Source organism: Diabrotica undecimpunctata, chromosome 6 (genome assembly GCF_040954645.1).
Source record: "Diabrotica undecimpunctata isolate CICGRU chromosome 6, icDiaUnde3, whole genome shotgun sequence".
Lineage (NCBI taxonomy): Eukaryota > Metazoa > Arthropoda > Insecta > Coleoptera > Chrysomelidae > Diabrotica > Diabrotica undecimpunctata.
Genome location: NC_092808.1, coordinates 27,489,175 through 27,507,379, shown reverse-complemented (window position 1 = coordinate 27,507,379; position 18,205 = coordinate 27,489,175). Strand labels below are relative to the sequence as shown.

The 18,205-nt window shown below is 31.9% G+C and overlaps 1 protein-coding gene across 1 annotated transcript in view; it reads right to left on the bottom strand.

Moving 5' to 3' along the window:
* Positions 1-18,205, bottom strand: part of by (focal adhesion protein tensin) — a 726,462-nt gene that overhangs the window by 450,684 nt on the left and 257,573 nt on the right. The window contains exon 4 of the mRNA XM_072536011.1: positions 13,758-14,126. Within this exon, the coding sequence (XP_072392112.1) occupies positions 13,758-14,126 (369 nt within the window). The remainder of the gene's footprint in view (positions 1-13,757; positions 14,127-18,205) is intronic.

Genomic DNA, 18,205 nt, shown 5'->3' with positions numbered 1-18,205 from the left:
CAACTAACGTAAGGTTTCCGTTTTGACAATAAATCAAAACTAAACACACTTTAACTTAAAAGAACTCACAAAAACTCAAACTAAATGTTCTACATGGTCTCCTCCGATTTCTATGCCTTTTCTAATTCTTTTTATAAAGGATTTTCGGACGTTAAAAAAAATATTATTCTGTCCCCTTATAAGATTAGCTTCATTTTGAATGTATCTCCAAAGTTCGTCTCGTGTATTAATTTCATTGGCATAAACTACGGACTTCATATATGTCCCCAAAAATAAAAATCTAGCGGGTTGTACTCAGGACTTCTTGGTGACCATTGAAAATCACTGCCTCTGCCAATCCATCGTTGAGGAAATACGTCATTAAGATGATTTCTAACAGCTAATGAAAAATGAGGTGGCGCTCCATCCTACATAAACCACATTTTTCTTCTTACATCCAGTGACAGATCATCTAAAATATCACTAAGAGTATTTTCCAAAAATAATAAATAAGAATCTCCATTTAAATTCGGAGGAAGAACATAAGGAAGAACATTAAATTTAAACTCATGCTGAAAATGTCTAGCTTTAATAGCATGCGGGTTTTCTTCTTCCCAATAATGACTATTTCGCCAATTAAAAACCCCTCGTCTGGTAAAAGTTGCTTCGTCGGTGAATATAATATTCTTAATAAAGTGTCTGTCATTGCGATGTTTATTCAGAATACGTTGGCAAAACTGTAACCGTCGTGGAAGATCTGTTGGAAGTAAATTTTGAACAGGAGTGGAGTGATAAGGATGGAGGTTCTCTTTTTTTAGAATTCTAACAATAGACGACTGACTTACTCCTGTTGCTGCTGATAGATGTCGTGAACTTATTTCAGGATTTTCATCTACGCGAACCAAAAGTTCATCTTCTTGATTAGGTGTGATTTGTTTCGGTCGACCACCCCGATTTTTAGTGTGAAATGACCCAGTTTCGCCTAAACTACGATATAATCTTGCAAAAGTTTTGTGATTTGGTTGACTTCTGTTTGCGTATAACATTCCATATCTTCTGGCTGCTGAGCGACCGCAAAAATTTTCTTGTGCGTATACGCAAATCATATCTCGCATTTCTTCATTAGTAAAATGATTGTGACGAGGCATTTCAATCAAAAAAAGTAATGATTACTTTTAAAAAATGCAACATTACACTACACTGTCACATCAAAAATAATTTACTCTGAACTGACATTTACCAACAACAATTATCTGACAGTCCAAAGCATACTTTTCATAAATGAAATAATATTTGAAATCCTTTGTTAAGACTCTCAGTTCGACTGCGTTTTTATCGAAAACGGTTGAAATGATCATGTTTAAACAAGAGTACCAATTTTACGTAAAAATGTTTACGTCATATTTTCTAATAAAAATTACTAAAAAGTTTCCTCAGAAAAAGTTTAGACTCAATTTGATCATTAGGAATGATCCACGTGGCGCCCTCTATGACAAAACGTAAAATTATAAATAAAATACTATTTCTTGTCTAAGATTATGCCTCTGTGCCAATTTTGATAGCAATTTATAAATATACAGGGAAACTATTAGCAAAAAACGAAAAACAAAAATTAACTTTAACACCCTGTAGCTTTTTTCTCAGCAACATTTTATTAAGGCATATTTGGCCCAATAGCCATATTTTGGTCCAAATAACCTGTCCTTAGTCTATGTCCCATTAGTTATGACTCACCCTGTATAGGCATAGGGTAGACTTTGAATTAGGAGTTAAGTACAGCCTATTCCCAAAATTTCATCAAAATCGATACTTTAGGATAGAAATCGGGAGGACTTTTGTATTTTTACTCTCATTCATTGGACTAACGTAGCCCGAGTCGAATCGAGAAGATTGAGCAGACCAAAGCCGAGGTGGATAGACAACATAACACAGGATGCTAAGATCGATGTTGCCAACTGGAAAATCCAAGAGCAGAATGGCGCAGAAAACTTGAAAAGATCGACGCGTTTTAAGCTTTGTAACACCGTAGTGATGATCATGAGGGCCTTTAGTTCACGTACATGCATACATCAAAATTAAGTAAGAAAAATATTGCAGTTACCACGTACCAAATATCGTTTTCTTTATTTTCTCGAATATTGCAATTTTTGGACTTGTTACACTATTGAACTAATATCCACTAGGAAACTAAGTTCCTGTAGTTGGCTGTATACTATGTATCACAACAGGTTGTTCTCAACAGGTCCTCGAAGATACTTTGTCTCAGGACCATGTAACCTATGTAGAGCCATACGTTGCCATGTTACCAATTCTAACGGTAACTTGAACATCCTAATTTGTAATAAGATATAATGTAACACAACTATAAATCAACCACATTAAACGGGTTTTCACCCATATATTTTAGTGGCTCATAGCATGTATACCTCGTTACACTGATGCTGGAATTTACATTCCGAAAACGTTCTGTAATGTAATTGGGATATAGCCCGTTTGTGTATTTCATTATATACCTTTTATAAAGGATTTGAAATAAAAAATTTTATTGAACTAATGTATCGATTTGTCTACGGCCCAAATTTTGTACTATTAAACAATTACGGTCTATGAAACATAAATAAACTTAAAAAAAATATTGACCAACAGAATTTCGCAATTTACACATTAAAAACCAAATATTGTTCGAGTACAAAGCCACATAAGAGAATATGCACAAATATTTGTCCACAGGACTAGACGCACTTTAGCAAGTACAATGAAAAAGGACAATCCTTATATACTACATCAAAGTTTCTGGTACTTTTTATTAATATTTTCTTCTATATTCAAATTTTATAGAATTGACCCTCTAAATAATTTGATAGTCGGATTATTTTATGTGATATTTTATTGGTTTTTATAAAATTTTTATTGTCATATTAACTTTATAAAAACAATTCAGTTTTATATAAAAACATTCAAGCCTAAATGGCACCCTTTCCAGGATTATATTCTTCCAGAAAAACCAGAAAAGCATAAAATTTTATCCCAAATATCAGCAACTCGCGTGTTTAGCCACATAAAAATAGACATAAACATAAATCAGAGGCAAGACCTACCATTGCTGTCCGGCCTTAACTTCGGGGATAACAATACGTGGTACATTTACGGGAAATGAAGTTATTGGGGGAAAAGGAAAGGTTAAAAGAGAAATTCGACTCCACCTTGGAAACTAATGGATTTTATTCGAGTGTGACAATTTTAATGAGTGCGTTATGCCTTTTTTGTGTATTATTAGCAGAAAAGGAAAGAGTTAGCAAATAATACATACTTAATCAAAAAATTGTTTTAACACTGGCAAATCTGTTAAAGAGCAAGATCATCAATAAGGCAATAAAAACAATAAGGTAATTTTTAACAGGGCACCGGCGTAACTGACAAGAATTCTCAACAATCACAAGAATAAGGACATAAGCAACATCCTTAAAAATGTAACAATCGATTGAATACTCGCTATGGAAGGCTAAAAGTCTCTAAAAAGTTTACAATGAAGTAAATAACATCTATGTTGTTTACTTCATGTAACCAATGTATACTGGTTAAATTATAAATATTATATGTAATTATAAAACAGTAAAGAAAAAAAACACAGCTGCAAAAATCTTATACAGGTTTTTGAAGGTTCTGAAGGTTTGAAGGTAATTTTGCTTTGTTTTTTTTTAAACAATTATAAAAACATAACAAATCAAAGCAAAATGAATAAAAAAAAATCATTTATTGCCTATAAAATGTTTCTTATACATTTTAGAGAAAAATGGTGCAAATGAAAGTTGTAGATCTTAAAAAGTTCTTCAATTTCTTCTTCTTCTTCAAGTTCCGCTCCTATCGGAGATTGGAAATCATTCTGGTAATTATAATTTTGTTGGTTACGCGCCTGAATAGTTCAATTGAACTGCATCCAAACCATTCACGGAGATTGCGTAGCCACGAGATTTTCGAACTTGTTCGTTTGTTTTGCGATCCATCCATGATATTTTCAAAAAACGTCAGTAACACCACATTTCGAATGCTTCTAGGTTTTTAATGTTGGATTTTTTAAGTGTCCAAGCTTCAACCCCATACAAAAGGGTAGAGAAAATATAACATCGAAGCATTCTTATTCTGAGCGATATATTGATATTGCGATTACGAAAAAGTTTTCTCATTCTATTAAAAGTTGACCGTGCAATTTCAATGCGGCATATACTATTTCTCAAAATCAATGAAACAGGCATATACTTCCTGATTTATATCTAAGCATCTCTACGAAAGAAAACTTACTGCAAACAGTACATCTCGTGTTCCCAGTCCTTTCCTAAATCCCATTTGTGTATTATTTATGCCTTCATCTAATTTCTTATGTATTCTATTGTGAATTACTTTTAAAAACAATTTCAAGACATGACTCACTAAGGCTATATTGAGATGTTCATTGCACTTCTTTGCATTGGCTTTTTTGGATAGAATAGATCCAAAAGAAGATCAATAGATTCAGTATTCACAATTTTGAGTAATTCGACAGGAACTTCGTCAGGCCCGGGAGATTTACCACCTTTAGCTTGTTTCATTGTATATTCAATTTCTTCTCGTATAATGTCAGGCCCAGTATCATCCTTAAATTCTTTTGATGCTTCTGTTCTCTCTTTGTCTTAAAAAAGTTGTGCTATATATTGTGTCCATCTCTGCATTTTTTGGTTTATATCTGTTATAAGTGCACCACTTTCATCTCTTAGTTGCATAGTTTGAAGTGTTCTTCTCATTCCTGTTAATTCTCTAATTCTTTTATGCATGTTAAAAAAGTCATATTTTTTCTCAATTTTTTTCTAGTTCTTGGCACTGCTCATGTAACATTCTCTCCTTAGCTTCTTTTATTCTCTTTTTAATTAATCGATTAGTTTCATTATATTAAATTGGATTTTTTATTTTGAATTATTTTCTTTCATTCATTAATAGTAGTATTTCTTCAGTCATCCAGTCTTTATGTTTTCTTTTCTTTGGCTTTAAGTTTTCATTTGCTGTTTTAATTATTGCTACTTTTATATTTTCCCATTTCTGATCAATCAACTACTTTTATTCAGTTTTTGGACATTACGTAGATTTTCAGTAAGAGTTTTTACAGTTTGTTCCTTTGTTTGTGGTTCCCTTAATCTCTTAATATCAATTCTACTTTGTGGGGGTTTTTTTAACCAGTTTAAATTTGGTTCGTAATGTGACTACTATGGGGTTATGGTCTGAACCGATGTCTGCTCTAGGGTAAGTTTTGGCAGACAGTATAGAATTACGAAATCTTTGTCTAATGAGGACAAAGTCAATTTGATTTCGGATTATTTTATTCGTGGTATCACCGGGAGATTTCCATGTATACATTTTTCTTTTTGGTAGCCTAAAAAGTGTATTAGCTATTACAAATTCTTTCGTCTGGCAAAATTGTATCAAACGGTTACCACGTTCATTTCTATTTCCTAGACCATATTTCCCCACATCCACTCTTCCCTGGCCAACTTTGGCATTAAAGTCGCCCATTACTATTGTAATGTGATGTTTCTTCATTGATTTTAAGACTTGTTCCAAATCATGGTTCCAAATCATAAAATAGTTCGATATCGTCGTCATCTTTATCTGCCGTAGGAGTATAAACTTGAATAAAATTTACTATACCTTTTTTAGACTGAAGTTGTATTGATAAGATCCTATCAGAATAAGGAGTAAAATTTCTCACAGAGTAATTGACCTTTTTTGCAACTAAGATAGCAACACTATAGCGATGATTGACCTCGTTGTTACCTGAATAATACATGGTTCCATTATTTGTAATTTGTTTGCCTGAACCTGGCCACTGTACTTCACTTATACCTAAAACATCAATTTGGAGGTTTTCCATTTCAAGCAGTACGTTCGCTAATTTACTACTTTACTATTTGTATGGATGTGAAACTTGGACTTTAAACGCCGATATCATGAATAAAATCGAGGCGTTTGACATGTGGTTGTATCGAAGGATACTAAAAATTTCATGGACTAGCAGAACTAGAAACGAAGAAGTTCTTCGAAGAATGGGACATCAACGAACTCTATTAAATATTAATAAGAGGCGTAAACTAGAATATCTTGGACATATAATCAGAGGACCAAGATATTAGTTCCTTCGGCTAATTCTCAACGGTAAAATCGAAGGAAAGAAATGGATAGGACGGAAGAAACTCTCTTGGTTGAGGAATTTGCGGCAGTGGACAGGTTTGACAGCGGACCAATTGCTACACGTAGCGCAAGACCGAGATCAGTATAAAAATATTATAAGCATGGTAGTCGCCGACGTTCCGTAGGGATATGGCACTCTAAGAAGAAGATAGACTTCTGACATTCCAGGTTGCTATTTTCAATGTCTTAAGTGCACAGGGATTTCTCTGGTTTACGACCTGGGAGGCCGTGTGATCTACAGTTATTCCTCCCCTGCCGGATCTTGGATTCCGTGCTCCATAATCAGTAAGTTTGTTTACTCTACTTGTCATTTGTCATTCATGACTTTACTAGGGGTACTCTGTGTCTTTAATGCAGTGGATCCCAGTTGCCTTCTGCATCCTTACGCCGTTGACCTATTTTTCGATTCTTCAATTTACGAGTTACTAAATTAAAATATAATATAGAAAATTGACATCTTGGTAAAAACCCTTATTCTTGCAGTAATTTATAAACGTTAATAACTTTGGTTTTTGCATAATGACATGTACTATAACTACTTGAAATTATGGCAATTAATGAGATATTAAACTAGGCTATATCTCAGCTAGATCGACCAAATAGTTTGTACGTTATTTAATTTATTTATCCCGGAGAACGATTATTTAAACAACTCTACCTACTTATCCACGGAGTGACTAGACATATTTAGCAGATCGCAATCGACTCTTTGAGGCTTCAATTTTAAGACATAAAGGAGAAGGTTTTAATACGAGCCCTGTGGTTAATGTCAACCTTTATCAAAACTTGGACATGACAGGTGGCCCTTTTTTTTTCAAATAGATTAAAGTTAAGAATGCGAAACGTTGGTTAATTTTCCGACCTAGCGCATTTGTTTTCTAACTCGTTGTATGTCAGAGTGAGGTTAATGCATTCGACAGATTTCTGATATTTATTCACGGTAAGTTGTAATTTTTGGAAAATGTTTGTTCAAGTGTGATGTGTTAGGTTTGCATATTAGCATGGAATGTGCATCTCGGTTCAATGCTAACCTATAAAAAAATTTGTCATCATGTAACAATGTTAATTTGCTTATAGGGGGCTAAAAGGGGGGACTGAACAATTACTGGGCTTGGAGATAGGGTAAGCAAATAAATTGAAATGTTTGCGAACAGCTACTCGTGTTTTGGTTGAAGAGCAAGAATAAGGATTCCTTTATTTTTGGGGGAACTGGGAGTACTAACTACGAAAAAGAAATAAAAAAAATACTTACAGAGATGTCCTAGGCAACACTAAACAAGAAAATTCTTAAACTACTTAAAATTAGCAGACCGTTAAAAAATCCTCTTGATGCTTAGAAAGAAAGGTTTTTTTTCCTAAAAAAGTTTAAGGATGGATATCTTTTTAAAATAAATAATTTTAAACTCCTCGTTTAAAAAACTCACATTGCAAAGATTGCCACATGGCGTATTGAGCTCAAATCACCTTCTTCTTACCAAAACTCATGGATTAAGGGAAAATTTTGCCGGTTTTCAAAACTATACCGAAAAACGATGTTTCTTCGTTCAGGGCCTCAATTGTTCTCCTTTCTTAGACCGCCACAGACCCCGTGTCAAACTCGTACCTCCCCGTACTAGATTTTACTCGCAGCCAATCGAATCTCTCTTCAGCGATGCCTTGGATTCGAAATTGAACCTTAAAGCTCCTGGTCTTCAAATTTTTGTGGGAACTTAAATTAAAACGCAATTAGGCGAGTTCACTTGGGTAAACAACTTCAGCTAGGGGCTTATCAAATGAATTTTATATATTCGATATTTAAAGAAAAAATTCATGCTACAATCATATTGTGGTCATGTACAATGTGGCTAATATAGGCCCCTACAGGTTGCAAATATGGGCCCCAACGGGTTGCAAATATGGACCGTATTTGGACGGTATTGCTAATAACCATGGAGGATATTAGCAATAAAATATTGGATTTGAAAAATGCCAGGAAAAGTTTCAACGTACCAAGATCTTCTTTGCAAAGGTTCCTGAAAATTCGGAAGACTAAAGGCTCAAATTTTGAGGAAATAATTTCAACTTCACTTGGAAGAAAAACAGTATTAGAAAAAAAAAAGAAGTACATTTGGTTCAATACATTTAATCATTAACTCATCAATTTAAAAATAACATTGCAGTTACCTATCACTTCGAAGACCCACTGGAACTTCTTTTTCTAGAGCTCTGGGATTCAAGAAAACACCCAAGTTTCAGTTAAAAATTCACCAATTGGATAGAACAGGTCTTGTTTACAGAATGGATAAAACATTGTATAAATTTTGTGAAACCAACAAAGGGGTCTTCTTTTCTACTTGATGGTCATTGTAGTCACACGCGCAATTTGCAAGCGATTGATTTGGCTAGAGGAAACTTTGTTTCTGTAATCTCCCTACCTCCTTATTCCACACATAAGCTTCAACCTCTTGATAAAACCTATATGGGCAGGTTTAAGACGTACTCCAGTGAAGAAATAAGAAATTAAATTCGTGTAAATGAATGCGCTCTTACACTTACATTTTTAAAGTCAGAGTCGGGAGAAATTGCCATAAATTAATTTAGTGTAACGGGAATCTATCCATTTGACCGTAACATTTTTTTGGTGCAGAATTTATAGCCGAAAATTTAAAGCCGAAAAAACGTATAACATAACATTGCTAAACGTTATTTTACCCGAAAATGAAAAAGGAGCAGCTGGTTATCTTCAAGAGAAGTTGATGGAACCACAACCTACCTGCTCCAAATTTATTGACAAAGAGTCCATAGAACCATCGCAAGTTATGCTCCAGGGAGATTTCTCCAAGATTTATGTTACCTTTCGAAATATCCCCTATACCAATCTTAAAAAAACATCCATTCGTGGACGTTAAGATTCCAAATCACAAATAATTATCTCCTCTCTCTACAAAACTAACAAGATTTTCTCGCTAAAACTCCAAGCAAAAGACTTAACATAAAAAGAAAAGCGCTTAAAAATGTAGTAAACGAGGGTTTAACATTACCGAAAAAAAGAAAAGTCGAGAAGAAATCAAAAACATCCGAAACCAACAGTGAAAGCAGTTCCGCAGCGTCTGAACAATTTTTCCCAGTTGAAGATGATGTTGACCTTGAGAAAATTGGACAAGACATAATGGACAACCAAGAAGCAGAATCCATATTTTGTGAGGGTTGATTTTAAGCAGACAGAAAGGAAAAGCTTTGGATTCAATGCTTTATGCGTAACTTGTGGGCACATAAACTATGTTCAGAAGCTGAGAAAGACACTCATTGCAATTGCGATTTTTGTATGATTTTTCTTATGGACCCACTTTTACAACACAGCGAAAAATTTTAAAATTTGCACCCAATTTATATTATATTTTATAAATTTTAACAAAAGCTTTTTTTAAATAAATATCTGTTCAGTACTATTAATACACGTTGAATCTAAGTACGTATATCTGCCATTTTACATAACTATCATGAAAGAGAAAAAATATATTTGAAAAAAAAAACTAAATTTCAACATTTTATAAAAATTGTTATTAAAAGACCGCTTGAAAAAGGGCAGAATTTTAAGCTTATAAACTTTTATATTTTTAAGGTCATGCGCTTGTAAGTAGGCTCACTGAAAAGATGGTGAAATATCACAATTTTTAAAAAAATTATCCTTCTATGATCAATAAAAACCAAATTTTTTTCTTAAAATCATATTTTTATTATTTTTTAATATTAACAGCTGAAAATTGAACAAATTATAAACGAAGAGCTTGATTTTATGATACATTTTATATATGATATATATCGAAAAGGTGCAAGAAGGTATGGCCCGTTAAAGAGATGGTACTTGAAAAATATCACCTATCCGAGTAATCGGAAAATCCCAGATTAGTTAAATTTTTATATAAAAAAGTTGAAATTTACTACTTTTTGGTAAGAAATATTTGTGTTTTATTAATTAATGAATCTTATACATATACTAAAACGCTAAGCCCTTTTCTTGTCCACCACTTTACTCAAAAACCATATTAGATAATTAAAATATTTTTTCGGAATATTATTAGTATTGCGTATGAGATTGTCAAGATATACTTTTGGTACAAAAATTCACTTCCGGTTTTGAGATGACCGGAAGTTAAAATTTACTTTAAGTTTTACACCCCACAATGTATATATGGATCGAAAGGTCTCGTCGAGACGAATCTAAATATGTACTTCCGGTTGCGATCCGACACCGGAAGTGACCCGAAACGCGCATAAAACGTCAAGATAGAGCAAATCTGACACAGGATTCGTGATCAGCATGCAAAATTTACTGCTAAATGATATCCATGTCGACATTTGATGAACTAAAAATTGCATTCCGGTTTTGAGGTCGACTTTCGGTTTCGTTTTTATTAGTCAAATCAATAGAGAATTCAACGTAGAGTTCAAAAATGTAAGTTCACGAAATTACCATTTACAGTTTTTGAGTTATTTTTATTATTATAAAAATATTTTTACTTCCGGTCATTGTATATATTGTATATTTTTCTCGCAAAAGAAAAATTTCATTTAAAAAACTCGATGTCGAGTTGGTCCACTAGTATTATTTGTATACGTATACAATATTTATTATTATTTCTTCTTGTAAAATACAAAAAGTCTCGTTTCAACATTTATTTTAAAACAATTTTTTCAGTGAATGTAAAAACTTTTTAAGAAATAGGTCGCTCCATATTTTAATTTAAATAAACACATTTGAAGTATTAATAATTTATAATTAATATGATGGTGTTTATATAAATAATATACATTAATTACTAAAAGTTAAATATTTCTAACGAAAAAGAGTAAAGTTCAACAACATTACAAACAAGTTACCCCAGTTAAAAAAATGAATGTTCTGTATGCCATATAATGCGAGAGATTGCAAATTATTTCAGCGCGGCTTCAATTTGAAGTTCCATTCTAAAACGAATGTTCTTTCCTCCACATTAGCTCTTTTTCTTAAATTGTGTATTTCACCATTTTTTCAATAAGCCTACTTACAAGTGCGTGGCATAAAAAATATTATTTGGCTTAATATAAGCCAAAAATTCAACAATTTTTTTAAAGTGTTAAAATTTTTTTAATATATCTTCAAATTAAAGCATCCAAGAATCGATTGCCTTCTGCTAAATACCTCTAGTCACTGTTGGACAAGTACAGTTGTTAAAATAATCGCTCTCTGGAATAAACAAATTGAATAACTTATATAAACTATTTGGTTGACCTAGCCGAGATTTAGCCCACAAAAACTCATTAATTGCCATTATTTTAAGTAGTTATATTACATGCCATTATGATTAACATTTAGAAATTACTACAAAAATAATGTTTTTTGCAATTATCTCGATCAATTGTTTATGTAGTTTAATTTAAAAACTCGCAAATTAATGAAATTTTTACGATCTACAACTTTTATTTGAAATATTTTCCCCTAAAATGTACAACAAACGTTTTATAGTAAAAAAAACGGGTGTGGCAGTCCAGTGGGACTGCCGGTGGAAGTTACACTTCTATACACGCATTCACCATTACAAATTTATTTGGGAGTCAATCTGCACAATCATTACATATGTAATTCTATAGGTAAGACATATCAGAAAGAGAAACATAATTAATAACAACTTACTAACAATGAAGGATTGAATCAATATGTTGATGAAAATGTATATTTATATTTTCATATATGTATGAAAGGAGTTGAATGCAAATTTTTTTTACACATACTCTGCAGTAAAAATCATTGTTTATTTTGTTATTAATATAATAATACAATTGTGTTTTCATCCTGTTCAGCATTTGTGTTTGGGCATAAAATGTTATGAGTATTATTGTAGATATGCTTTTCTCGATTTGAACTGTCTTTTAGCAAAGCAAGTTCCATATACGAGCTAGGCTTTTACTTATATTTAGTACAAGTTTGTTTTTCGTTGTCAGAAAAGTCTTCTAATTTTATTTTAGAAAACGTTAAAATAATATTTAAAATACCAAAATTTAGACCTAAAATAATACAATATAAATTAAACTGTCATATTAATTATTTAAAATTATTGTCATATTAAGTATTTAAAAATGACAATAATATACATAAAAAAATACACTACAATACAGTGCAACATAATTCCATATAATAATACAATACAAATTAAAATGCAATATCCATAAGTATTTAAAAATGACAATAATGTAATAATATTAACAAAAAAGTCCTCCCCGACTGGGAATCGAACCCCGGTCTCCCGCGTGATAGGCGGAGATACTGACTACTATACTACCGAGGACGTAACACAAATGTATTTCAAAATTGACAGTTCTGGATCATACAGTGATTTATTGAGATTATTATTTTGAAATACAAAAGAATAATATAATTATAAACATTTAATAAATAATATAAAACATATCACATAAATAATAATATTAATAAATATTTTATTATATGTATATATATCTTTATATAATATATATATATATATATATATATATATATATATATATATATATATAATATTAAATTATATATACAAAAGGAACATTTTTATATTCGAGAGAGGAAGAGAGAGAAAATATATCCTCTGTCTCTCTCATACTCATTATCTTACATATGTAATGATTTCACAGATTCACTCCCATAAAAATTTCCAACGTGGGGCGCGCGTATAGAAGTATAACTTCAAAAATGATTTTTCACTTTTGATTGTTAAAAAAAAACAAAGCAAAATCAGCTGTCCGTCTTCACATAATTGTCATGAGCATACCTTTTACAACTTTCAAAAACTGTTTTTATTTCTATAAACCGCCGTATTTCGCGGTTAAATTCTTCTTGTCATATCTAAACTTTGATTTATTCTCTTGACGAGTACTCTAAAATATTTGAACGTTTCAACCTCTTCGAAACTGTGTGCATCTATTGTCAGTTCTGTCATTTGTGTCTTCTTTTTCTTGCTTACGTTCACGTATTTTGTTTTATTTTCATTTATTTCCAGTCCTCTCAGTTTGACTTCGTTTTCTATTTCTTAGAAGGTTTTCTTTAATTTTAACACCGGAATAATAGTATTATAAATATCTTGCTTAGCTTTCAATTCCAACATCGAAATTGGAAAAATTTCAACCAAAAATGTTCACTCAGTTACTGATAATCCTTGATATTATAAAAATAAAGATTGTAAAAACTGATATTACAAGTTGCTATGAATTTGATATGAATTGATATGGATTACACCTAACGTTTACATAGACACCAAAACCCTCTAGCAATTGGAGTTAATGACAGAAGAAATCGCTAGTCACAAGGCTAAATCCTTTTGTTCCATACAATCCACCTAATATAATAATGAATAGCTTCCTACATATCTGTATCATTTTAATTTTCAATTTATTTACTCATTGTATTATTGCTTATGCAGATTGTAAGTATATAAGAAAATTAATAAATAAAAAAAAATGTTAATGAAGTTAGTAAAAAATCAAAAAGAAAAATATATAATGTTAGTCACTAAAGCGTGTGTTATTTTTTGCGCTGACACCATTTTTCTTACCAAAACAATCTCAGCTTGGCTTTTCACCGGTTCGTAAGCGACCTCCACAGTTTGAATTTTCACTTGTTTCGAGTCCGGGGAATCGCCATCGCGTATTTTTCCGATTTTCTCGTAAACGATACTACTCGAGGAAGAGTCCGCATCTTCCGCCGTTTCTATTTCTTTCGGTTTTTCGGTATTCGGTTGCTGTTCCTGCGTTCGTGTGGTTTCGGTTGTGGGGGTTTGAAGGGAGCCGTTCGGAAGTAATGGAGCATTATCGTCGAGACTTTCGGATTTTTCGTAAGTAATGGATTTTTTTGAGCCGGAGGATTTTCTGCGACTTTGGTTGAAGATGTGCCAACTGGTGTCCGTGTAGCGCAATGCTGCTTCCTGGAATGGATCCACAAAATAACAAATAATATAAAAAAAACAAAAGGAAATAAATAGTGTAAATACAATATAAAAAAAATAAAACTTAAAACAAAATTATATCTCAGCTAATAATAATATAAAAAAAAAACAAAAAAATGATAACAAAGGGGCGGTAAATGTAATCTGTAGGTAAAGTTTATGGATCAAAATAAGTAGCTAGTTCTTAATAGAAATGGACCATTTCTTATTCGTAAAAAATCAACATTTTGTGATAACAAATTTTACTCGGAAACAGAAAATTTTCATCGTCGGCGTCGCAAAGAAAATATTGTATATCATTTAGACACGCATTTTGTATATAGATGATAAATCCGTTATAATACTGCTAGTTATAGTAGTTTAGTAATAAATGTGGATTTTCTTTATTTTCTCAGAACTGAAAGTAAAAACTTCTGCATTCATACTTTCCCCCAAATAACCTTTAATGTTTTATGATACTGGTTTTTAATTCTCGGTTACAAAAACTGTAGGTTTGGAGTCCTCTAAAAAGAACCTTAAAAACAATCCCAATCTCAAGTTCTTTAACATATCTCTATCCTTCAAATCACGTGTGGAATTCTTAGTTATGTGGTTTGATAAACAGCTTATTCGAAAAGAACATTAGGCAATTAGTATTGACGTGTCATCCACTTCACATTCACTAATAAATATATAAATCTCTTTTTTTAGTATGAAACATAAACTACGAGCGATGTCTGGACATCGAATTTCCAGATACCTTTCCAATTAATATTAAAAACCTCTCACCTTAAATAATTAATACTCCAAATACATAGACATATATTACAAATATACTGAGTGCTGTAATACAGGTCCGTTCCCCCAGTGCGACAAAGAAAACTGACCCAAAACAGTCCCTCCATCTCTTTCTAATGGACCAGGTTGGGCCCATTCCATTGGTCATTTAGATCACGTGATCCATAAACCTGGCCCATTAAAAGATGCAGCGACTGCTTTGCCTTAGTTTTCTCTATTGCACTGGGGGAACGTGGGTGAATTGTAGCGCTCAGTTTATTGATATTATATGTCTATGCCAAATATAAATACTGGTCTAACCTAACATAACTTAAATTTGACAAACATATTAAAAGTCAAGCAGGAATTAAGTATAATCTACATTTAATTCTCAGTTTGCATTACAAGCATTGTTAAAAAATCTTTACAGAGCAGAGCTCTATGCAGTGCTCAAAGATATTCCTAATGACATTCATAATTCGGTTATTCTAAGTGCCTTACTAAGTTCCTTTCAAATCCTTTAACAGGCCATCTTGAAACAATTATAAAATTCGAACTGACGTAGGCTCAAGAAAACTCTAGACGAATCAGGTTTATATGGATACTATCCCACATTGGCATTGCAGGTAAGAAAACAGCTGACCAATGCGTGGGTGAAAATGCTCTATGTGTCGATATAGAAAAAGTCGTTAATCGAAATACCGCGAGTGATGTAAAAGCTTATATTAAGAATCGAGTTTTGTACAAGTGTCGTTACATCGCAGGAACTCTTGATTCCGGACAGAAGCGCACATGTTGTGATAACTTACTTAGAAATTGAACACACGAAACTTCACTCATTTTAGCAAACGGTAACCTTACATCCATAGTATCCGACGTAGTACAATTACTAATATCGGGTTTAGCAAAAAGATTTAGAAGGATAGAAAGAACAGAGTGGCACATTGTCATTATGTACATTTTTTATGGATTCACGATTTAAAGTGCAGGGATTTTCTGATAAAAATGAAGGTAAAAAAACAAAAGAAAGAGTTAAGAAGCTGGTTACTTCTATAAAAAAAGAAAAAGAAGATTGTACTATTGAAAATCAACCAGTACAAAAAAAAAGAAACTGATAAAGATGACTTAAGTCCATGGTGTATTTTTGATGAATTAATTGGAGATGATTCATCTAAACATACACCTGTATCGAGAGATATAAAAGAAGTCGAGATGTATTTGTATGATGATATATTACCCACAAAAAATTTCGAACGGAGATTGGAACTGTCCATTACAGTGGTGGAAAAACCATCGCCATGTATATCCTAACTTAACCACTGTATTTATAAAATATTGTAGTATTGTAACAAAATCTGTTCCTTGTGAACACATGTTCAAAATCTGGTTTAATTTTAAACAAAAGAAGAACACGGTTAACAAGAAAAGTGGAAAAACTTATGTTTTTAAATGTCAATTTAGACGATTTGCGATTTAATAATGTGTAATGTAAATGTAAGTAGTATTTACTATTTGTATTGTTTAATTAATTTTTTTTAAGTTATAATAAATATATCCTTCGTTAGTTTCTTTCACTTCAATACTTCTACACATAAACGATAATAGCACATATGTTTGTTTGTGTACTCTCTTATTTGAAACAATCAACTAGTTACTAGTTTACGAAAACCGGTTCCGATGAAAATGTCAACGACCCACCTCTAGTTAGTTAGGTATAAGTTGGATCGGAACCAGAGATATGTAAAATATCTCTGATCGGAACTAATTGTCTCACTAATGGGCAATAGGCGTCTTTTAGAAATATGGAGGGGAGACCAAGTGGAAATATGATTGTTCTCTTTGTCTATTCGCTGAAAATATGATTTTATATCTGTGTTAGATATCCTGTTAAATTTTACCATACCGACCATAAACTTTTACCTACACTGTATGTAGATATATTGCTGATTTTTATATCAACTCTTTGGTTCCAATACAGTGGTTATCGTGTTAAAATGTCGAAGGCTTTCTGGCAATATATCAAGCACATAAAAACATCTTAGCATTAGTCATAATACTTTTGACTCAATAATTTCATTAAAAACAAAGTCTCCCCCATTATAATTAAATATCATAATTATATCGAATAAATAAGTAAGTACTTAACTACTACGATACATTTTTATATGTAGTTTTATTAAATGCACACCGATAACGTTCGGCAGAGCCAAGATCATAAATAATAAAATTATACTGTATTGAGTTATATAAGTTTAATTATATTAGCTAATTATATATAATTATACTTTATTAACTTTAAATTATACTTTAAACTTTTTTATTTATTTATAATTTCTTTTGCATCACCGATTCAGAGTAATTAACGACAAGTCGATTTTTAAATTACAATTTGTGAAAGAGATGAGTCTGTTTAAAAAAACTTTGATTAGGTATACCACAGTTCTCGTCTAATAAAAATTTTAGGTGATCAGATTTTGGACAATTTAATAAATGTTGTCTGCATTGAGAGTTGTGTTGCATCTGTCATACTAGACCAGGGAAGTAACGATTTTTCCAAGACACTACTCTTGGATACAGGTACCTTGAAGCATGTTCAATAATCCCGCAAATTCGTCCAAATTTTTGCCTTCACAAATGTCTTTTAGCTAAGTCTATGGCTAAAAAATCCTTAGAAGAGTTATACTACGCTTTCTAATTGGTCTTCTCAGAAACAAGTCAATAGCTTGTGTGTTTTGTCGATCCACTAACCCTTCAGTTTTAAGAACAGACATAATTTTCTCGCTTTCTAAAACCTTCGAAAATCAAGGAAGACCCTTTCACCCTAGTCGGTCCTTAATTCTAAAGTATAATTAAGGGTAATCTTTACCTTACTTTAAGGAAAAGTATTACTTTATTTGTATACCATACTCCGAGTTTAGCAGGTCAACTTGATGGTAAGTCGTTTATTCAGATCATGTCTTGTAACTGTCCCGCTAATTTCGATTATTTTTTATTAATTATAGACTTGGATGATTCTTCTATTTGCCATATATAGAAAGAAGTACTCACTGAAAAAGGTAAGAAGATAAATATTAACAAAAAAAAGTTATGCAGATAGGAGAAACAAGAGAACTTATTAATATACAAATCGAAGGAACAAAAATAGAACAAGTTAAAACTTTTACATACTTAGGAATAATAATAGAAGAAATAGGATCTCTAGAAGCAGAAATCAATAGCAGAGTAGAAAAAAAGGTACAACTGTATCATACAATGAACAAAAGATTAAAAAAATGCAAGTTTTCAAAGCAGCTTATAGATCT